The 20,772-nt window shown below is 40.0% G+C and overlaps 1 protein-coding gene across 1 annotated transcript; it reads left to right on the plus strand.

Moving 5' to 3' along the window:
- The first annotated feature begins 970 nt into the window (after positions 1-970).
- On the plus strand, positions 971-20,508 carry DCTD (dCMP deaminase). Its single transcript, XM_065061253.1, has 6 exons — positions 971-1,107; positions 5,216-5,327; positions 6,715-6,850; positions 15,448-15,564; positions 17,102-17,198; positions 19,168-20,508. The coding sequence occupies exons 1-6, from the start codon at positions 1,073-1,075 to the stop codon at positions 19,244-19,246; spliced, it is 576 nt and encodes a 191-aa protein (XP_064917325.1). The 5' UTR covers positions 971-1,072; the 3' UTR covers positions 19,247-20,508.
- The last annotated feature ends 264 nt before the right edge of the window (positions 20,509-20,772 follow it).

Genomic DNA, 20,772 nt, shown 5'->3' on the forward strand with positions numbered 1-20,772 from the left:
CTGCTATATGCCTGGTTTCCCCAAAGTGTCCTTTTTTCCCAGCCTGAAGCACCCTCCTAGACAAAGAGGACGAGGAAGATATTTGACCACGCTGTATCTCACGCGTGTCTGTTGGCCACGTTCAGCTCAATGGTGCAGCACGTGGCACACGTGCAGCGCGAGCTGCACAGCTGGCACACACCAGTCCTACTTGGGGGTGCTCTCGAAGGCGAGTGTTTTCCTTTTGTCCGTCACTGCTCTCACCGAATTGCTGCACCTGTCATTGCCTCCAGTGGGAACGGGATCGGACACGTCTGGCTGGGTTTGGGCAGCCTTTGCCTGATGCCTCACGGTTTTGTGGAGCGAACATCTGGGCCTTGCTCTCATTTGAGTGCTACTGAAAAGGCAGGGGCCTGGAGAAACCAGCCAGCCAGGGTAGGCAGCTCCTCACAGAAGGAAGACAAACATACCACACTACCATTTATTATTATGCCACTTGTTTTGCACTGTAATGGGCTATGTATATATGTTCAGCTACCTGAGCATCCTGGGAGACTTCTAAAACCTGGCAGCAGCTGGAGGTACTAATAAACCATAACTCACTTTCACTTTTCACACAGATTTCATATCCAGAGAACACCTCTCCCCCTCACCCCCCGCCCCGACTTGTAGACATTTTAATATGTTAACGCCAAGCTTTAATAAATAGCATTTACCTCAAGAGGGTGAGCTGGATGGAAACCTGCATGCTTGTGTCAAAGCACAACATTACCAGCAGCACCTCTCAGAAAACTGAAAACTACAGGAACACAGATTAAAGTAACTCATGTAAGGTACTGCGGTGGCGTCCCCCGGCTCAGGGAGATGTGCTCCCGGGCGCTGCAGCTGCGCTTCGGCGAGAGCCCACCGGCCTCCTCGGCGACCCGCGACCCCCGCGGACCCTGAGCCCGCTCGCCCGCCCCCCGCGGCTGCGGCGCGACATGGCAGCGGGACACCGACACCGCCCCCGCTGCGCTCCTCCCGCCGCCCGCCCCTTTCCCCGCCCGCTCCCGCTTTGGCGCCAAGCGGCGAAAGAGACTGGGGCGACAGCGCGATGAGCGTGCAGCAGCCCAGCGGCCACGTTAACGGGTACGCTACCCGGGCCCGGCCCGCGGATGGGGCCGAGCGCTGAGCTGAGGGCGCAGCGGCGGAGGGGCCGCGGCTGATGCCGTTTCCAGGCTCTTCCTGGCCGCCCGCCCGCCGGCCGTTCCCTCTCGCTCCTTTCCCCCACTCGCCTCCCCGGCTCACTAAACTTTCTCCCTCCTCAGCCGGGCCGCTCCCGCATGGGGTTTGGCTGTTGGTGGCGGGAGCCCGGCCGCCGCTCCGCGGGTCCATGCGGCCGACCCGGCCCGGCGTGCGAGCGGGGAGAGCGGCGGCAGCCGCCGGCACCGGCCAGCTGCTTTCGGGAGGGTGGCGTCCGGCAGCCGCGCAGCGGGCTCGGCCCCGTCTGAGGGGCTCTAAGCGGGGCAGGGCAGAGCTCGCCCCGGGCCCGGCTGCTGTGGGAGGGCTTCCCGGGGCACAGGGGCTTCCCGGGGCACAGGAGCAGCGCCGGCTGCGGCCGTGCCGGGGAAACGGCGCCTCCCCGCGGGGCGGTGTTTCTCCAAACTTCCGAAGGCCTCGTCGTTAGGGTATGGACTGTTTTATTGTCGCAATCAATGGGGTTGGAAGAAGAGTAGATGGGGCACCTTGTATCGTTATTTCCTGAGATGGAGGCCGGCGTGAGCAATATGCAATTTCAAGTCAAAGAACTGATGCTGCAAAAGCGAAGTTTGGGAAATATTCTTGCGCTGCTTAATTTGGGCTCAGTATTTTCACACAAAGCCTTAATGTTTACAGGCTTGGTGGGTTGTCTCTCGGCAAAAAATTTACTGTATTTAGTTTTCAATGCATATTGTTTTTCTCTAAGAAAGGTCGGTTTTCCTCTCTCTCTCTCTCAAAACCTCACCTCCCCGTAAGGAATAGGTAATGACCATATCTCAGTGCTCATATGAAGGGAAAGGTAAAGAGAATACCACATCCATTTGATATAATAGCAATCATAAACATAATTATGAGACTTAAAGAACAAGCTAGTGTTGAAAGTCATCAAGAACACATATCCTGTTTGGCTTTTGGGGAACAAGAGCCTTGTTGAAGATGCTTTATTTTTAATACATGCTTATCTCTTTTTTTTTTTAATCTTAAATTCTGTAAGTCGGATGACAGAATATTGATAGCTGATCTTCAATAATGTTCTTGATACTGGGGAAAAAATACTACAATACAGTTGGAACATAATGCACGTGAGACGTAAGAAAGCAGGGGAAAAACCTTTGACAGGGTGAGAAGGGAAAGAAGTCTGATACCCACCAGTTCTCCAGTTGTACTATATTGTTGTGTAATTGACTATCATAGTTGTCCTATGAAAAGATTTGAGGTGATGTATTCTGTTTTAGGATTCTCAACTAAATTTTTCATTTAGGCTTTTTTTTTGGTAGCGGATGTTTCTTTTTTCCTTTTTAAGATGGTGTTACAGCTCACTTGAGGCTTAGGTGGATGAAAAAGAACTGAGAAGGAAGGCACTGTCCTCTAATTGCAGAATATTTTTCTCCGTTTTTCTTTAATCTTTCTTTTACGCAGACTTTTCTACAGACTACTAATCACTCTAGAATTTAAGGGTATTTTTTTGCCTTTGTTCTTGAGCAGTGTTATCTTCATGGCTTTTGATTCCCAATATGTATTTATCCATAAGTTCTTGTCAGTTATCACAAGGATAAGCCTTAACTGCTTATTTTACAGCTAGCTATAATATTTTCTAGAGTGGCTTTCATTCATGCAATTCTAGAACATACAAATGAGTGTCAGGAAGATGATCTGCTGCCCCAAATCCATAAGCTTAATTTTCCTGTGTGCTTGACTGCTACCCAAGTCCTTGGCTTCTGCTCAATTGGGAATTGTTTTATACCCATTTCACACTCTTGTTTTCCTGAGAATTGCATTGAGGGAATTATCTCACCAAGCATGGTGATGTTAAGAAGTAATTGAGTAAAGTGTGGGGGGTTTTTGTAGATGTTTTCTTCCATGTAAGCATGCTGTTCATTTTTCAGATATTCTCCTTTCCCTATGAAGTTGGTACTCTGAGAGGGACCTCCACTTACATACAGTTCAGTATTTATAAGGAAAGTAAATAGTAGCTTTTGTTGTGTTTTGAACAAATAGGGTTGCTAGGGAATAATTTAACAAAAAGGAGATCTCAAAACCTCTTAGTTCAGAGTGCTATTGTCTTTCTGGAGCCCTATTCTCCAGAATGTTTTATTCAGTGTAGGTCTGCATTGTATGTCCTGTGCCTCTCCAAAGATACCACTGTGAATGTCATGTGGTCAGGAATGTGTTAAACTGATCATTTGAAGTCCAATAGTGTTTAGGATTTTGTAAATCTGCTTTGGTGAGGTATTTTAAATAATCACTTAAATTAGCTGAAACACCTTTCTGGTATTTCAGTTAACCTGTCAAAGTTCAATTTGGGATGGAAAGGTGAGATGGCATGTCTAATTTCTTATTTCCCCTGTGAACTTCTTTGAACACTTCTCTGAACACTTTTCTTTGTTAGTAGGATACAGTCCCAGCCCTTTAGTTATGAAGAGTTTGGGCACTCTCAGAATCACGTACTTGATTTTTGTGTTTGCTTTGACAATTGACAGTTCTGGGCGCTGTTCGCGATGTTGTCACAGTGTGAGAGGCGCATGCTGGTTACAACAAGAGTGAATGTTTCTCCCTCCTTATGTTGAGAGGGTGGCCTTAAAGGTGATTCTCATTCATTCCAAGTACTAGCCAAAATTGCTAACTTGTAATATGTCATATACAAACTATTCAAAACCAGCAATTTATCTTTGGTAAATAGCACCCTGTACGTTTCTAAAGTACAATTTTATCATTGTCTTCATTCAAATAGTGTGACCTCTTTATGACAAGCTAACTGGAAGCCTCTAATACATGCTATTTTATGTTTTTGGTTATAAAAATAATAATTAACAAAATACTTTTCTTGTAATGTTTGTTTGTCTTCAGAAAGCGCTGGTACTAGAGCTGCTAGGTGTCTTGCTTCTTGCAGTTACCTATGATGTGTTTTTCGGTGTGGCTGTACATTACTAGAAGGGTATCTCAGTCTTAAGCTGTAGTCCTTGCTGAGAGGAGCCCAAGAAGAAAAGTACCGTGCCCCTTGTATTTTGATAGAGTAATTATTGTATTTGAGATGATCCATTGTTTTGCTTTTCAAGCACAGCAATGATAGGTGAGAGTTTGGGGAAATTTCTTTGAATTTTATCTTTTCCTTGGAATTTGCAAAACTTAAATATTTTGGGGGGAAGATGTACAGGTGTCTGTATTTCCCCTGTTGTGTCTTACGCTACTCAAGCAGTCTTTCAACCATAAGCAAGCAGGAGAAAATGATGCATCACTTTTTTTTTTTCATTTCCTCCCTCCTTCCACCAAATAAACCCCCAAGTGGAGGGAAAGAAGTGACCTTTGGTGCCACTTTCATACATTGTATCTAAGGAAAAAGTTGTTGAACCCATCTCTTCTCAGTTTTCAGGTGGCTTTCATAGGACATAATCTTAAGAGAAACTTAGCAGGGGACTATCAGAATGGCTTACAGCTTCAGATGTTCCCTGGTACGTGTTGTAAGGAGAGGCAAACTCAAGGCAATAACTGTGTGGGCAGAAAGGAATGACTGCACAGGAAGCTACTAAACAGAAATCTAGCAAGTGCTTGTTGTAGACAGAAGTACAAACTAGCTTAGATTAGAGGCTTGCAGTTAGTGCAGCCATCATAAAAAAAAAGATTATGTTGTTTGGGTGAAAAGAATGCCAGTACATGATACACCTGAATCTTAGAAATATGCCAGTTGTTATATATAAAGGATAAATTGCTCTGTCTTTGAATGGCTCAGTGCTCTGAATAGCTCAGCCTTATCTAAAACTGAAATTTGCAACCTTGCTTGGATGCCTTTTCCCTGAAAGGAAATGTTGACTGTATAAGTTCCTGGAAAGCATATAACACTGATGGGTTTGCTGTTAAAATACTAGTGAATGTGTGGTCTCAGCCAGATTCTGATCCTGGCTACTTTAAACTTGAGCACATTAAAAGAATACAATCTGTAATAACTCTAGCTACTACTACGTGTTGTTTGCTGATGACTGTTTTTTTCCATGAACTGTAGTTTCGGCAGTGAAGCATCCTGCAAAAAGCGAGAGGATTATTTGGAATGGCCTGAATATTTTATGGCAGTAGCTTTTTTGTCAGCACAAAGAAGCAAGGATCCAAGTTCTCAGGTAAGTAGGCAATGTATGAGGACAACATAGCCTAATCTATGTTGCACATCATGTCAGATGCACATGTAACACTTTCAGGGATTTCTTGTAAGTAGTTATTTCAGTACATAGGTATTCATTCATTTTTTAACATGGTCAGCACCTTTTCTTACAGAAATTTTCTTACTGGGCCTGACCCCATGTGTATAATTCTGCGTGTACATTTGTAGCTTGGAGTTTTGGAAATCTTCATCTAGAGGTTAAAATAACACATGCATTTTCTTGCCCTTTTTTTCCCGGTAAATATAGTTACTGTTAGAGGAGGATATAACTACTGGAAGTTTGATAGTAATTTTTTGAGATGCAGCATTTTACAATTTCCTTTTCCTCACTCAGAAGAGTATAAAAATTCCCTTTTGCTCTTTCTTGGGTTGACTGGAGTTTTCTTCTAGTCTGATTCGTCCCTTGGGTTCCCTTTCCTCCTCTGCTTCACTGTCTGTCCCCATGCTTTGCTTCTTTCATGTGCCTCTGTTGAATATTGGTTTGAGGCGATCGATACATCTCCTGAAACGTGCTGTTCTGCAGGACCCAGTCGTCCTGCTAGTCTTCCTTTGTGTGAAAAAGTTGAGGAAGCAAATCCCAGCAAAGCCGTGAAATAAAATGTATGTTAACATTCTGCTCAATTACTTGTTGGCTTCTGTACATTATAGCTCTTAGTTCTCTGAAGGTTATTAGCTTTGGGCTAAATTTTTGTTATCCAAGAGCTGGCTGATAAACACATTGTGAGAGTTAAAATCAGTACTACTGCCATTTCAATAAATCTTAAATATGAACAGAAAGCGTAAAAACAGGACACTTGACTCTATAAGAAGAGTCCCTGTGCAGACTTGGATTAAAGCAATAAAGGATGGGAGTTAAAAGGTCTGGTATTTTGGTGCATGTTTACATAAACAAGACATAAAGATTTGTGAACCTATCTCTGCCTATGTCAGCACTGCTACACTTCTGTTCCACCTTCCATACCTTTTCTTTTGCTGCTGCTGCTTGTGCTGCTTCTGGAAAAGCTAGTTTGGGGAGCTGAGCTGGCAGAAAACTTACATTTAGTAGGATAAGTTCAGTACCGGTTTTGCTTCCTGAACAATCTTCACTTCATGGTGGGACAAGGAGCAGTGCTGGCAGGCTGGGATGGGGACTGTGTGACCGGTGGGGCAGCAGGGTTGCATCTGCCCTGAAAGCTCCACCAGTGAGGTACAGTTACAGCCTTGCTCACTAGATGGTGTGACTTAATATAAAGTGAAGCTTGCATCTGTTAAATTAAGATTGTAGGACTGACTTCTCATGTCTCATCTTTCTTGTTGATGCATCATTATGCATGCTGTTTGTACTATATAAATCTGATTTTATTTAGGTTGGTGCCTGCATTGTAAATTCAGAAAACAAGATTGTTGGAATTGGATACAATGGGATGCCTAATGGCTGCAGCGATGATGTACTGCCCTGGGCAAGAACAGCAGCACATAGACTAGACACGAAATATCCTTATGGTAAGGCTTCTTGGGGTTGACAGGTCAGACTTGTGATGTCTGTATATGTGAAAGTTCAGCTGGTAAAATATTGATCTGTTTTTTTTTCCCCCACTCACCGGATTTTGTTAATGATGTGCCCATATGTGATACATCAGGATAAAAATCACAGCTCTGAAAAGAAATGAAAACACTCTTCATGAAGTACTGACTTCCTGGTGAAGTATGTTCATAAATGATTAGCCATTTTGGATTGTGTAGTGAAAATTTGTGAATATAATACAGCTCGTTAGCACACAGTTACAGTGTATGCAGATGATTGCTGCTTCTGTGTGTTCATCTCCACAGGTATTACAGAGAGCATGTATATGCAACACAAATAATTGTGTTTAAAATAGAGGTACTAAAATTGTAAACTCCAGTTGTCGTGGGAAATTCCAGTGTTCAAGTGTCGATGACATAGGCAACACATATTATGAAGGAGCTGAATTTTGTTTGTCTTGCAGTCTGTGACTGCATTCTGACGTTCCATGCCATTTTTGCCTCCCCTGGTCTGCAGCAAATCTACCCTGCTGTGGGTGAGGTGACTTCCATTGATTATTTCAGCCTCTGATTTGATTCACATTTACTAAACAGGCAAAAGCAATGAAGAGCAAGGACGGTTTCGTGGTAAATGTGGCAGAGTGCTGCTTTGGATCCTGTCACTGTCTTTGCAGCAGGTATAGTTTGGTGTTCTGCACGCCTGCTTTGAAGGGCTGGTTCTCTGTGAAGCCTGGTGCACATCTCAACAGAGCTGTACAGTTACATACTCCTCTTGGCCAGGTGTGGTTTGCAGGAGCCAAGGAGACAATTTGCAGGGCTGCCTCAGGCTTCCTGAGTGCTGGGCATGGCAATCAATGGAGGTGAGAGCTGCCTGGTGGCCTGCAGTAGCTGCCGTTGGGGAGGAAGTGTGGTTAGGGCTGATAAGGAAGAGAGGAGTGTATGCTCTCTTAAATCCCCCTTTTCTGTCTTTCTGTTTCCACACCAGCTCCCGCTGCACCTCTGTGAGGTGAGACCAATGCAGCAAGAGCTGTGGACACAGGAAAGATGGGTATTAGGGGCTTCTTCATCCTGTGCTGAAGCTCAGCCTGGCCTGGCCTCAGGGGTGGCAGGCCACAAAACTGATTAAGCACTCTCAGAAATTCTCCCTTCCCCTTGCTTAGGTGGTGGAAAATGAGCACCAGAGTTCAGCCTTTGCAAAGAGATATTGACTCTTTTCCAATGTACAGTGTTTATCTCTGCCTGCCAATTCTGTTTTTTATTTATAACGTCTAACAATTGTTCTGGTACTGAAATTAGACTTGAATGAGTTTTGCTGTTCCCTGTGTTCACCCAGAGCTCTCTCTTAAAAACCGCCATTGCATTTTTTGGTTTCCCGTAGCACTGAAGTGAAAGATGAGGGGTAGTGGTTCAGCACATAATTAATCAGTTTCATGTTTGTGTTCTTAAAACCCTGGTGCTTTGTCTTTGTTCACTTTACCAATTTATAAAACCTCTAATGTTAACTCTTAAGACTGAGACAGTTTCATATCATTTTTTATAAGAGATGTATTTCTGATACTGGGGGCAGCTCCTGCTGAATTTTCTGTGTGCTCTAAAGCACAGAAGCACTGCTTTTACATATAACGACAGTACCGTAATGGTACAACTTGGTATGCCTGCTTTTTATTTATAGGATGAGGAAACAACTGTTAGCCCATTGATTTAAATACAAAGTACTGAAAACAGAATATTGATTTTGGTTGAATCCTTATGCTGCTGTAAGGTCTCAGTTCTGAACTAAGATCAGTGTGGGTGGTAAGCATGTTCCAGGCACTCAAATCTAAGCTGACCAATTTAAACTAAAAATGTTGTATGAATTTGTGAGGAATCTTTGTACAAGATGACCTGAGAATTTTTTTTTTTTTTTAATTTAGTTAACTGACTCCAAAAGATGTGGAGTAAAGTAATATATGATGTTTAAAAAATGCACTGACCAATCTAACAGCCTGGAGAGATGAGTTCCTTTCTAGGATTTGGTCTACTACTACTACTGCCCTTCCCCCAAGAATCTTAGTCTTCACCTCATTAAAAAAAAATCACAACTTTGTAACATAAAATATCTGCTGTGATGAATAAATGACCTATTTTGTAATTCACAGATCATTTAAACTCTAGCAGTTTGTTATTAATCTTGATAGCACAGTTGACAGACCAGACAAGTACATATATATATAAATCTTGTGCTTTAAAAAATTCTGGTAGATGCAAAGAGACACAGAATTGCTGCGAAAACCTTGTTAAACTGTCATGTTTTCCTTTCCGCCTTTGCTAATCATCACAGCATTTGTGTAAATTGAAGTTTTTATCCTTGTTTTTTCCTGACTAGCTTGTTCAGAGATGGTACAATCTTACTGAGTGCGCTATTAGCTTATCATGCGAATGTTGGTGCCTTCATCACTAGAGCTGCAATGTAGCTTATTAGGTAAAGCTGATGGTAATTGTGCCTGTAGCACCGCAGTAAGTTGGAAGATGTTTTCTAGAGCTACTTCATGCATCCGCAGTGCTACAGAAAAGGGCTGGGGGTGGATGTGAATGTTGACCTCCTGTTTTTATGTGCTGCTGTAGGTTAGACATAAACATTAGCTCGCTTCCATCTGTTTTGGACCACTCTGACTAGTTTTCTCCAGAACGAAGCCTGAGTGTTGCTGTGCGAATGGTTCACTCAAAGGCTGCTCCGGAGGGCAGGGTGGAAAAAAGGCTGCAAGAAAACTGTCATCCTGTACAGGTGTGTAATGCAAAGCCTGCTGAGATGGTATGCTTAACCCTCCTCCCTCCCTCAGGCCATACTGGGGGATATGCAAGGCATACTCTGTTTCATGCTGTGAAAATCCTGCTCTGGTGGGCTGCAAAAAAGTCATCTCACTTCTTTATGCACTTTGAACTGAGATATACAAAATAAGTACGTGGTGCCATGAGACTCTCGAGACGTGGAGCCTTGAGGAAACCCAGGGCCAAGTGCTGTGTAATGCTGATGGAGCCCTGACTAAGATGAACATGAGCCAGTCTGTGCCAGTTGGCCTCAGGGCCAAGGGTCAGTCCCTGGCACTGTCTGTGTTTAGCACCATAGACATAGCAGGGGATTGGACCCAGAGGCTGTCTTTGCAGAAGTGTGTTAGATGATCCTATAATAAATTTATTGAGCTCCAGCAGAACAGATGGATGCGTTGACCCTACAGCTCTGATCAGATTGAGTGTTTCATAGCTAGAAAACTTCCAATTTCCACCCTAAATTTATTTGTGGCTAGTGTATACATTCTTTTGTATACCAGCATTGTTCTTTTAGCTTTTCTTAATTGTTGTGATTAGCCCTTCCTCCTTTCTGCCCTTCCCCTGTGCACTTACTGATAACAATAACCTTTGAACTTTTGAAGTAAGGCTAAACAAGTTCTGTCACTCCTAAATTGTTCTGTTTCTTTGAACTCGTTGGCTTGAAATTCACCAGTGTCTGCTGCAATATACTGTACATATCTGACCTGCACTCTCAAATGTGGGTTCTGCTCAGCTCAGCATTAGGTTGTGCTTGGTTAAAAATATTGTATTTACCAACATCTAAGTGTCACATGAGCTGCTACTGAAAGAAAGCATCAAAATGTAAATAGTGCTCACTTTACCTTAGATGATGCAAATGTGTGCAAGGCATTTGGTTGTTACAGGAATTGTGATGCGGATCACCTCTATTGATACTATGCATTCCTTATGAGAGTCTTGAAGCAGATTTAAACTTTTTTCCTTCTAGTCGTAGTGTATATTTGAACAGTTGAGTCTTGTTAGGTCAGAAAGCACTGGGTGTTTTGCAGAATGCCATTTTTCACAGCACAAAATGGGTCTTCTGTTGCTACGTTGGAACTGGCTCTTTCCAGGCTGCCAGTCAGTGACAGGAGCGGGGATGTCTCTGCACACGTGAGAGAAATGAAAGACCAGTTTTGAATACGTGCTTTACTAAGACGTTATTAAAAGCTCTTCCTGAAGCATTGTGTTCCGTACTGTGCAGAAGCTTCTTAATAATTAGACGACATTCTGGCTTTCAGAGTCAGAAGTGAGCGCCCTCTGTTTCTGTTAGATGAGTCCAAGGATTTGATGATGCTCAGTTTCCTCTCAGCAATTGTTTAAAATACTGCATTTTCCTCCTGTTAACACAAGTCTCCCCACTAATGCTAGTTGCTGTGCTCCTGTTACGCCCTCTGTCTCCTACTGTAATCTAAGAACATCCATTTGACAACCAATCTCTAATTAAGAGAGTTCTAAATTAAAATGACTGGCAAATTTAGAAACCTCTGAGCAACAGAAAAAATATTGAGTAAATATGCTTACAAATATTTATACAGGTTCAGATATGATAAAATATGTGCTGTGGCAAAAAGTATGCTCTAATTGAACAGTACCTGCTGTGTAGAATGAAACAAACTGTTACCAACATTTCCTCGTGTTAGGATTACGAGCTTTTCGTCAATTTCTTTGAGAGATGAACACTCGAAGATATCCAGGCAAATGTTACTTTTGTAGAAGCTGTTATTTTGACAGCACAAAACTTGATAAGGCACTATGAAGAAGTGTGATGCTCTCCAATTGGCAGTGCAAAACTGAGGCTTCAGCTGGAAAGGGGATCTATAGGAGACAGTCTCCACTCACAGCCTCTCGCTCTCTTGTCCTACATGGATTTCTGTCCAATTCTGGTGTCATACGTCAAAACTGTAGAAAGTTAGGGAATTTGGAAACACCAAGAATAATTTCACTCATTCTGCTTGCCCACTAAGAAACGCTTCTGTGTTCTGCTGAAAGTAGAACAAGCTTATAGTAGTATAAAAACTTACTTTAATAAATAAGTCAAAACTTGCTGTGTGACAATCTGTATGCATTGAAATGCTTTCTTTTCAAAGGCAACACCATATTTAGTGCATAATTTCTCAAAATTCCTAGCCTGGCTCCATTAGTAATTAATCACATAGAAAGGTCACTGCCCTCAGCCCCTCCTCTGATTGCTTCTTAAAAGGTGACATGTTAACGGTTGTCCCTACTCCAAGCTCTTCATCAGCATGTAAGCCTTCGAACAGTATTAAGAAACACTTTGACTAGTCTGGTGGTTCTTGTAATATCACTAGTCAGAACACTTGTAGTATAATAGGTGGGAAGAGTACTTCTGACTCTGCAACCCACTAAGAGCATGTTCATGTTAAATGGTTAATCCTGAAAAATGACCATTAATAGGGTAAGTAGGGGTCTCTTATTTACATGTAGGCTTAAGGATGAGTGATACCTCATGTGAGCAACACAAAGCAGTATGCAATGAGAAAAAATAGAAGCCTATCAATTAATACTACCAGTAATGAAGCAGTCATTCCTCTGCCTCCCTCCTCCCCCCTGCTTCTTCTGAACACAGTAGCAGGTGGTAGGAATATCAGAGCACACACTAACTTCTCATTGCATGGTTATTTCTTCAGCTAATGAAGCCTTTCGAGAATACTTTCCAAGCCACTTTTCCAGAATGGAAACCAGTGTTGCAGACTTAATATTATGTTGGCTACACGTGAATATATTTTTTTTAAATCCAAAACACTGGGGTCCCCCATGGGGTATTGTAAAAAAGTTTTACTGGTCTATTTAAATATACCATTTTCAGAGTTCTGAATACTGTGCACCTGTGAAAGGTTATTTTAAGTTAGTTTCTTATTTTCTGAAAGAATATGTAACTATTAGTAGGAACCCTTAACAGGTTAGAAAACTTCATAATGCCCCAAATGTGAACTAGTTATTAACAAGAGGGATTTTAGACCCCTGGATTTTTTTTTTCCTGCCTCTCATTAATGCTCTGCAGGAAGCTTGTCACATCTGTAAGAAAAATCTGGGGATAATAGACTATTATATATAGATTATTATATATATTATATAGACTATTATATATATTATATATATATCTGTTACAGGGGCCAGTAGCAGGTGTCTGAGGAAATGTATAAACCAGAGATGTGTCATGATACCTTCACAGAATATTCTTCCAAGTTCTAACAACTGAGCCATAACGGTTTTGTTATTTAATAGCTCAGTAGACTAAAAAAAAAAATACTGGAAGGGAAAAGATGACTCCTGGAATCAATGCAAACTTCTAGTCCTGTACTACTTTCTGCAGTAAGTGGAGTAAAGTACTTAATTAGGCTACAATGTGTATGAAAAACCTACATCCTTTTATTTTTAAACAAAAGCTAGCCAGGTTTGCTAGAGACCCCACTACTTTTTGTCTTGGAATGATTAGTCTCTGTTGCTTCTTTCCACACTGGAGAGTCGTAATTGCTCTTAACTTTAGATTATGTTAAGATGATCAGGAGAAAAAAAATTCTCTCTTCTCTCGCTCCAGCTGATTATCTTTTATAACTTATTTTTGGCCTGAACTTGTTTTTGCTTGGGAAGAAGTTTGTTGTTGAAAGTTTATAGAAGTCTGCAGAAAAAGCCTTTCTTTCTCATTAGCGCAGGAAGGAAACCTGATGCAGTACTAATAATGAAATTTGTCTGGTTTTATGGCTGAAGATTTCTGAGTTTCAGTGAAGAAAAAATATTTACTGAAGGAGTTATAGGGTTTGTGGTTTTTTGTTTTTTTTTTTTTTTTTTTTTGCTTCTGTGAGCCTTTGAAAACATTCCCTCATCCTTCTTTCTGGACGCCTTCTATATTTTAGAGTGCTGCCTAGAACATAAGTATATTGTTCAAATAAACTTAAAAGTGATGTTTCTGTCCTTTGACATAACCTAGTTTCAGTTGTGGAAATAATGACACTCTTTTTCACTCAATCCTCGATAACCCCAGAAAAATAATTCTCTATTTATTGTGAAGGCTATGTAAGATTAGTGCACCTCAGTAATATACTTTGACTTAAATGTATTTACTGGATTTGCTAAATGTATATGTTCATATAATTGCATATCTTGTATACTTAATGGCATATGTGTAAAATACAGTGTGACTCAATTACAGTTGCAATAGAAACAATAATAATAGTAATAGAAACCTTCACATGATGGTGCTTGGCTGTTGGCCTTTTTTTGTCAATTTCGTATTTTTTTATGGAAGTTTCTGGCTTTACTGTTTATGAGAAGGTATGTGGACAGTATGGTCATGGTGATGTTGGGGACTGCTTGTAGAAGTCGATACTGAGCTGTCTTTAGGAAGTGTTTGGTCCTTTGTGACTTGTCTACATGGGAAAGCTTGTGTGTTGTAAGTTAGGCTATAAATTTATAGTGCATTAGATGTTATACAGAAAATTCCATGTAGACATTTAGTGTATACGGAAAACATTTCCATTCAGCAAGGATTCCTGTGTGTTGAAGGTGCTGCACTCAGTTATTCTTTGCGTGTTGAGGTCATTCACACAGAGGTCAGTACGTAGTAACAACTGCACTGTGAGTTTGTGCTCCTGACTTTCCCTGGTTTAATTTTCCTATGTGTTCAAGGGAGAGGAAAACATATATATATATATATATATATATATATATATTTTAATGCATTCTTCAAAACAAGCAGTGGAAAAACTCTTAATATTGTCTGCACATGCAGGTCTCTAGATGACCTCAAACCCACACCACACTTCAGCGCCTGTTTATGAAGTAAAGTCAGGGCAGCAGGCAGTTTCTTCCTAGGTAGGTATATAAATTATGCAATGTGCTGTCGTTCCTGGGAGTAAACAGGAAGTTCTCACAGAAATCCTAATTTTTTTTTTCAGAGGTTCATGGTGGATGCCACAGAAACGGTGCCTTTCTCACCTCCATTGATAACGCGTTAGATAATCTGCTGATACGTACAGCGTAAAAACTTAAGCCCTAAGGTGCGATCTGTCCGGAAAGAACTGTTGTGTTCTGGTGGAATAAAGCAGGGGTGTCTGTTGCTACCTGTCCTGTCTCAAATCCATGGAGAAATGGAGGACTTTGTTTTCCTGCTTGGGAAGTCTGGCACCTTTTAATGAGCAGTAAACTCACTTTAATATTAAAGCTGGGACATTTTAATGGTTGAGTATGTCTTGTGTATTCTTGGGGTGAGAGAATCATGCGGCAGGGCTGGGCTGTTCTGGGACCCAGAGGACAGAGCTGCTCGGTTTTACTTTGTGATTCTCCTGCCTTTAAGAGCACACAGTGCGCTCTTATAACCGTAAGACTCTTCCTATCTGTGCATGTAAACACATAAATGAGCTGTTTTATACTGGCAATTAGATACTCCAGAGAGTTGTGAAGCTGTGAGATATTGCTTCACTTAGGGTGGTTGCAACTACTTGGCCCACAGCCTACGGCTTTGTTGCCTGCAATAGGTGTTAGCAAATGGCAATGCTAATGCGCTTAATGATATCATTACTAATCGGCAGCCTGGTCAGAACAATTGACCTTCATTGATCTTGGTATTTCTGCTTTTATTTCTTCCTCTGCCCTTTATGACAAGCTGTGCAAGCTATTTGCCTTTGAAAGGATGTAAGCAGTTATATTGTAACGCTTTAATTTCAGTTTGACTGATTTATTTTAATGAACGGTGTTATGAATGGTTTCTTCTTTTTTTTTTTAATCAGTGTGCCATGCTGAATTGAATGCCATCATGAACAAAAACTCAGCTGATGTGAAAGGCTGTAGCATGTATGTTGCCTTATTTCCTTGTAACGAATGTGCAAAGCTCATCATCCAGGCAGGTAAGGAGTAGTGCCAGCTTTATTTGACAGGGTTGCAGTGCTGCCTGCTCGTTGGTATCTTACCACGGATGTATTTGATGTTAAATTGCTGCTGTTAGATCTAAATTAATTGCACTGTCAACTTCCTAAGATGCTACTTGTGGGGTTTTTTTGCATGTGAATGGTGCCAAATTTTTGCAGTGCTAATTGCATCTTCTGTGATTCTAAGCGTGCTTCTAATTTAGGTTTGTAACTTCTTAGACCAGGAGCTGCCAAAGAACAACACAGGCTTTGCATATAATTACTGTCAATTTTACTGTGCTCTGACACATTGAATAGAGTAGGGCAGAAAGAAATAAACTTCTGCATGACAAAAGGTCTGTTGGGAGTATATACATGAAATTTTAATTTGAATGTGATGCATGGTAGATATTTGAAGATTTTAAAATATCTTTGCTCATAAATGTCGTAAGACTTCTATGATCCTACTTTAATTATGTCTTTCATTACAATTGTTATAAATCTGTGCCACTGCAGCAAGTGTGCTGGCCTAAATGTGTCGCCTTGTTTCAGATTAGGCATACCAGCAGTAGGCTTCAGTTCCGTAAAAATATCTGCTGCAAGGTAGCGTATATTTTGCTCATTGAGTAAAGTCTTGCAGTCCTAGCATGGATTGCTATTCTGGGGAGTTTCTCTGACCACTAATGACCACAGGAATCTAGGAAGAAAGTAGCAAACAAAATCCTTCTTTATTTTGGTTGGTAAGGCTTGAAATGAAAGGAGGTGAAGGGGAAAAGATGATGGTAATCTGTATTTGTGGTACATTTATCTTTTTTACAGAATCAAAATCAAATGGTCTTGTTCACAATGAAGTCACTCATCCTCTTCCTTATGCACTTGAGTCAGCACTAAATTGCAATATATTGATATTTGTGTTGTCTGGTAAATATAGTAAGCTGTTGCTAGTCTCTGAAATGCTTGTAACTTCTCTTGTGTCAACATATGCACTTCTCCCCTGCCTGAGTAATTTAGGTGTAGATCATTCAGCAATTTGAGACAGCATGTGTTTATCAGGATTTGAACGTGGGACTGGGAGTTATTTACAAAACAGAGAACAAAAGGAAAAAGCATTCTTTTATAGCTGTGTGTTCGGAAAGGGAACGGGATTTGAGGTTTAATTCTCTGTGGGGAATTTTATCTATATTAGAGAGATAGATAAGTTTTCAATTACTTTTGCAAAAATGCTTAATTTCTAGTCTGTCTATCGTGGTTTTTGCCTGTGAGTTTTTGGTTCTGGTTTTCTGAGTTAAACTTAGGTAAAAGTGGAGAAAAACATTTTCCAACATTTTTGAAAGAACTGTCTTACAAAACAGCTTACAAAGCCTTATTCTCAAGTACAGTCTATAGTATTTAGGAAAGTATGGGTGTACCAAGGAATTTTAGAATATGTGGATGAATGCTGCCTTTTCTGATTTTGTGCACTGGTTTTTCTATGCCATTACTAGTTTTTTTTTGTTCCCAGTGCAATTCTAACATTTTTTCTATATGCCTTTTTTAGGTATAAAGGAAGTTATTTTTATGTCTGACAAGTATCATGACACTACAGAAATGACAGCTGCACGGAGGATGTTTGATTTAGCAGGTATTATATACAGGTAAGAGAACTTTGATTAATTTTATTTTTATTTTTGAAAAGAAAAAATGGTGTGTGAAAGAGACCAACTTCAGGGCACAAGTTTTTCTTCAGTGCATCGTGCAGCATTTTACTCTTTGTTAGTGTTTGTAGGTGGCTTGCTCTGTATGCCTGCAAAAGATACCGGATTGACAGACTGCCGCACCATTTTTGCCTCGTGAATGGTTACATTTCAATTTCTTAACATTTGTAGGAGAAAATAGCCCATTTGGAATATTCATTTCGCTCCTGGACTGCAAGTGAAATTGCGAATGTGATGGTTATTTGTTACATTGTACTCGGGAGAGCCATCGCTGACCCTGCTTCGAGAGGGAGGTTAGACTAGATGACCTCCTGAGGTCCCTTACAACCTGAATTATCCTAGGATCATATGAGTTGGACTGAAATCACCTTATTTATTTATTTATTTATTTATTTGGTGGAGTACCTGACCCTAATTAAAACTTGAGTTATCTTTTTGTTGCGGTCAGTTTGGTCAAGTGTTCAAACCAGCCACCCTTAATTCTCGATGCCTATAGCTGTCCAGTCTTCTTTGGTCAGCTTTTCTTGCGAGAAAAGGATAAAACTTGGAATATTTCTGTAAGTAATGAGAATCTGAAAAATATTTGAAGAGTGGTGTTTTTAAAGACACTGACAGAGATACCTAAAGACAATCTGTTCAACAGCTAGTTCGAAAGCAATAACATGCTGTGGGTGAGGCTAATTATGCAGTCGGGGAGGCTTTGCAACTCTAAAAAGTTTTACAATATTAATATAAAGGCTTCGAAAAATTTGCAAACATAACAATTCTGACAGTAAAGTTTTGGGATGAAAGGTACCTACTGGGCTAAGAAACATCTGTGAAAAAACACAGCAGTACTTGAAATTCAGTTTTAGTCCTTCGGTGTATTTCCTGTCTACTAAGAGTATTTGACTAAGAAACATAAATCATTCTCTTGCAAGTCAAATCTTGTAACTTCTCCAGGGTGAGAAATGTTTCTTGCATTTCAGATTGCTATTCTGGACAAAGTGTTCAGAGTTTCTGTGGTCAGCAGCATGTGCTTTTTTCTGTGTTGACTGTTATTCATTCTTGTATTGATTATTAAGGATGTAGGTGGTACTTAATAAATCTCTTGAACTAAACTGCAGAGCTTAATTAGGCACTAAATCCACACTATTTGCATAATCCTTTGTTTACTGGTAGACTGGAAAATATATGCTCAGTCCCCAAATACCTTCCTTGCTAATTGCTGTAGCAGATGCTCTAATGATAATAAAAGGAAACATTTTGTGGCGGTATTAATTTTACTGTTCTAAACTTACAATTCTAAAATGATTCCCTCTTAACTAGTTTGATTTTCCCCAGTATGATGCATAATGTGATCTATTCCCGTAGCACAAAAAACATTTTAATATGCTGAGGCAAAGTTTGAAAGTGTTCTTTGAAAACTTGGCAGGAAAAGAGTAATCAGAATATTTACCAAAATATATTCCAAATACCTTTTTTATATACACATATGTATACATATATGTGTATAGACAATACATATACAGTATATTAGAATGTGTTTATGAATGCAGATGTGTACCGGTATCTGTAAATAGATATATTTGAAATATAAATATATATGAACAAAAATCCCATCCCTGTTCACATGATGCCACCACCTGCAGCTAAGTTGCTAAAAGTCCTTTGACTCCTGGGTAATTTATGAACTCAAATAGCCGAAGAATGTACAGGCTCGCCCACCCCATGTGTCTTTTTTTGTCTTAGTCTTTCTTGTCCAGGTTTCTCTCAGTGTGGTGCACTATAATTGGCTCCCACAGAGATGAAAACTATGTGAATCCAAGGAGGGTTTTTTTTTCATTCCTTCAAAAATTTAGCTGGAGCTAAAGCAAGCAAAGTGTTTTAACTACTCACTAACTAGTATCTGTATTTTGCTTTATTTTAGGGAATTCAAGCCAAAGTGTAACAAGATCATCATCGACTTTGATTCAATTAACAGCAGACCAAGTCAAAAGCTTCTGTGAATTAAGTCTCATTAAGTCCCTAGAAGACTGTGATTATCCTTTTCTAAAAAGCTGCTAATGCCTTTCATCTTGAAGTTACTTGCAACTTTTTTAATGGCTTCTGTAGCTAAAGTAGACTTCTAAGAAATCCAAGGCATAAAATGTCCCCCTCACTTCATATTGTCATGTGAAATTTCAATCCACTGCCAGTTTTTTAATGGCTTTATCAAAACTGCTTAAAAAGTCTAGAGATGTGTAGGTAAGACAATAGAATGTATGTAAAGAAAACTGGTCTGATTCTTGCTGTATTCATCACCACATGCTCTGATAGGCTGTCAGCATTTATTTAGACTCAGTTTAACAGTAGTACTGATTGTAACCAGAACTACAGTGGAATACGCTAATATATATTGATCTCTCTATTGGATATGTGGATCTAAATAGTTGATCCTAATAAAGGACAAAAAAATGTCATCCATGCAAATACTAATCTTCCAGCTAGCTTAACACTAATATTTTAAAAGGGTGTACAGCTTAAAGAATGTGTGATATTCTGCATATGTTATCCAACAAATGAAATACTGATTTTTTTTTTTTAATTATAATTTTTTTTTTCCTATCTAATACCATCATATGTGGTGAGGAGTGTGAGAGGAAGCTATTCTGAGAATGGTCCATACCGGACTGAGCTTTACAGGTGTTTTCAAGTCCTTGTTTTCCCCAAGACTCCGGAATGAGAGGGGTTGAAGGAGTAAATAATTTCACCCTTTACCTTTGGGACTCTTACTTGGAGTTGGTTTTCATGTGTAGAAGGAAATTATTTTATTGGTCTAAGCTATTTCTAGACAATCCAACATAGTTCGGTCTTAAAATCAACCTGTAAAGTAACTGAATCATTTTTTTTGTCCTCTGAGAGAAATTGGAGATAGTCAACCCATATCCATATGTGTGCCAAAAGAGGTAATTATGGTGTTAGCTTGTTTCCCAGTGCTGGCGTAGTACCTTCATTTTCATAAATGTTGCCTAAAATAATATCCTTTTTAATTTTATCTTGAGATCTGGGAATAGATTTGAGTTCCTTTTCTCTAATTTGATTTTTTTAAAATTAAATATGCCTAATGGCTTTCTTTAGATAACATTGGTCGTTGTGTTTTTTTTGTTGTTTTTAAATGTGGTTATACTTCAATGAGCTTTTATTTTCTCTATAAAAGCTTTGTTTCATATTTTTGGACATTATGTAATTTGGCTTCATACCAGTCGTATTAAAGTCTTATTAAAATCCACTACATTGAAGTAGACTCATTATTATAATATTAAACCATGTGCTTGGCTCCAGAGTGCTGCTGTTTTTGCAATCATATGCAAAGCATATTTTGTGCATTTGTGATATTACATAAAGTATAATGTTCATGAATCACTTGGCTACTAAAGGGAGCTTTGTAATGTATTATAAGATGTGTCCATTTATAAAGTAATTTCTGACTTTCTCTTTTTTTCCTATGACTGTTTTCCACCTCAAAACTGGTGTGTGGCTTCCTGCCAGAAGA

This window comes from Columba livia, chromosome 4 (genome assembly GCF_036013475.1).
Source record: "Columba livia isolate bColLiv1 breed racing homer chromosome 4, bColLiv1.pat.W.v2, whole genome shotgun sequence".
NCBI classification, from domain to species: Eukaryota; Metazoa; Chordata; class Aves; order Columbiformes; family Columbidae; genus Columba; species Columba livia.

Bases quoted from the DNA above. Each gene is read 5' to 3' on its own strand.
- DCTD (XM_065061253.1), top strand. From the start codon at position 1,073: ATGAGCGTGCAGCAGCCCAGCGGCCACGTTAACGG. The intron at 1,108-5,215 runs GTACGCTACCCG...CATGAACTGTAG, and splicing joins CCCAGCGGCCACGTTAACGG to TTTCGGCAGTGAAGCATCCT. The intron at 17,199-19,167 runs GTAAGAGAACTT...GCTTTATTTTAG, and splicing joins TTAGCAGGTATTATATACAG to GGAATTCAAGCCAAAGTGTA.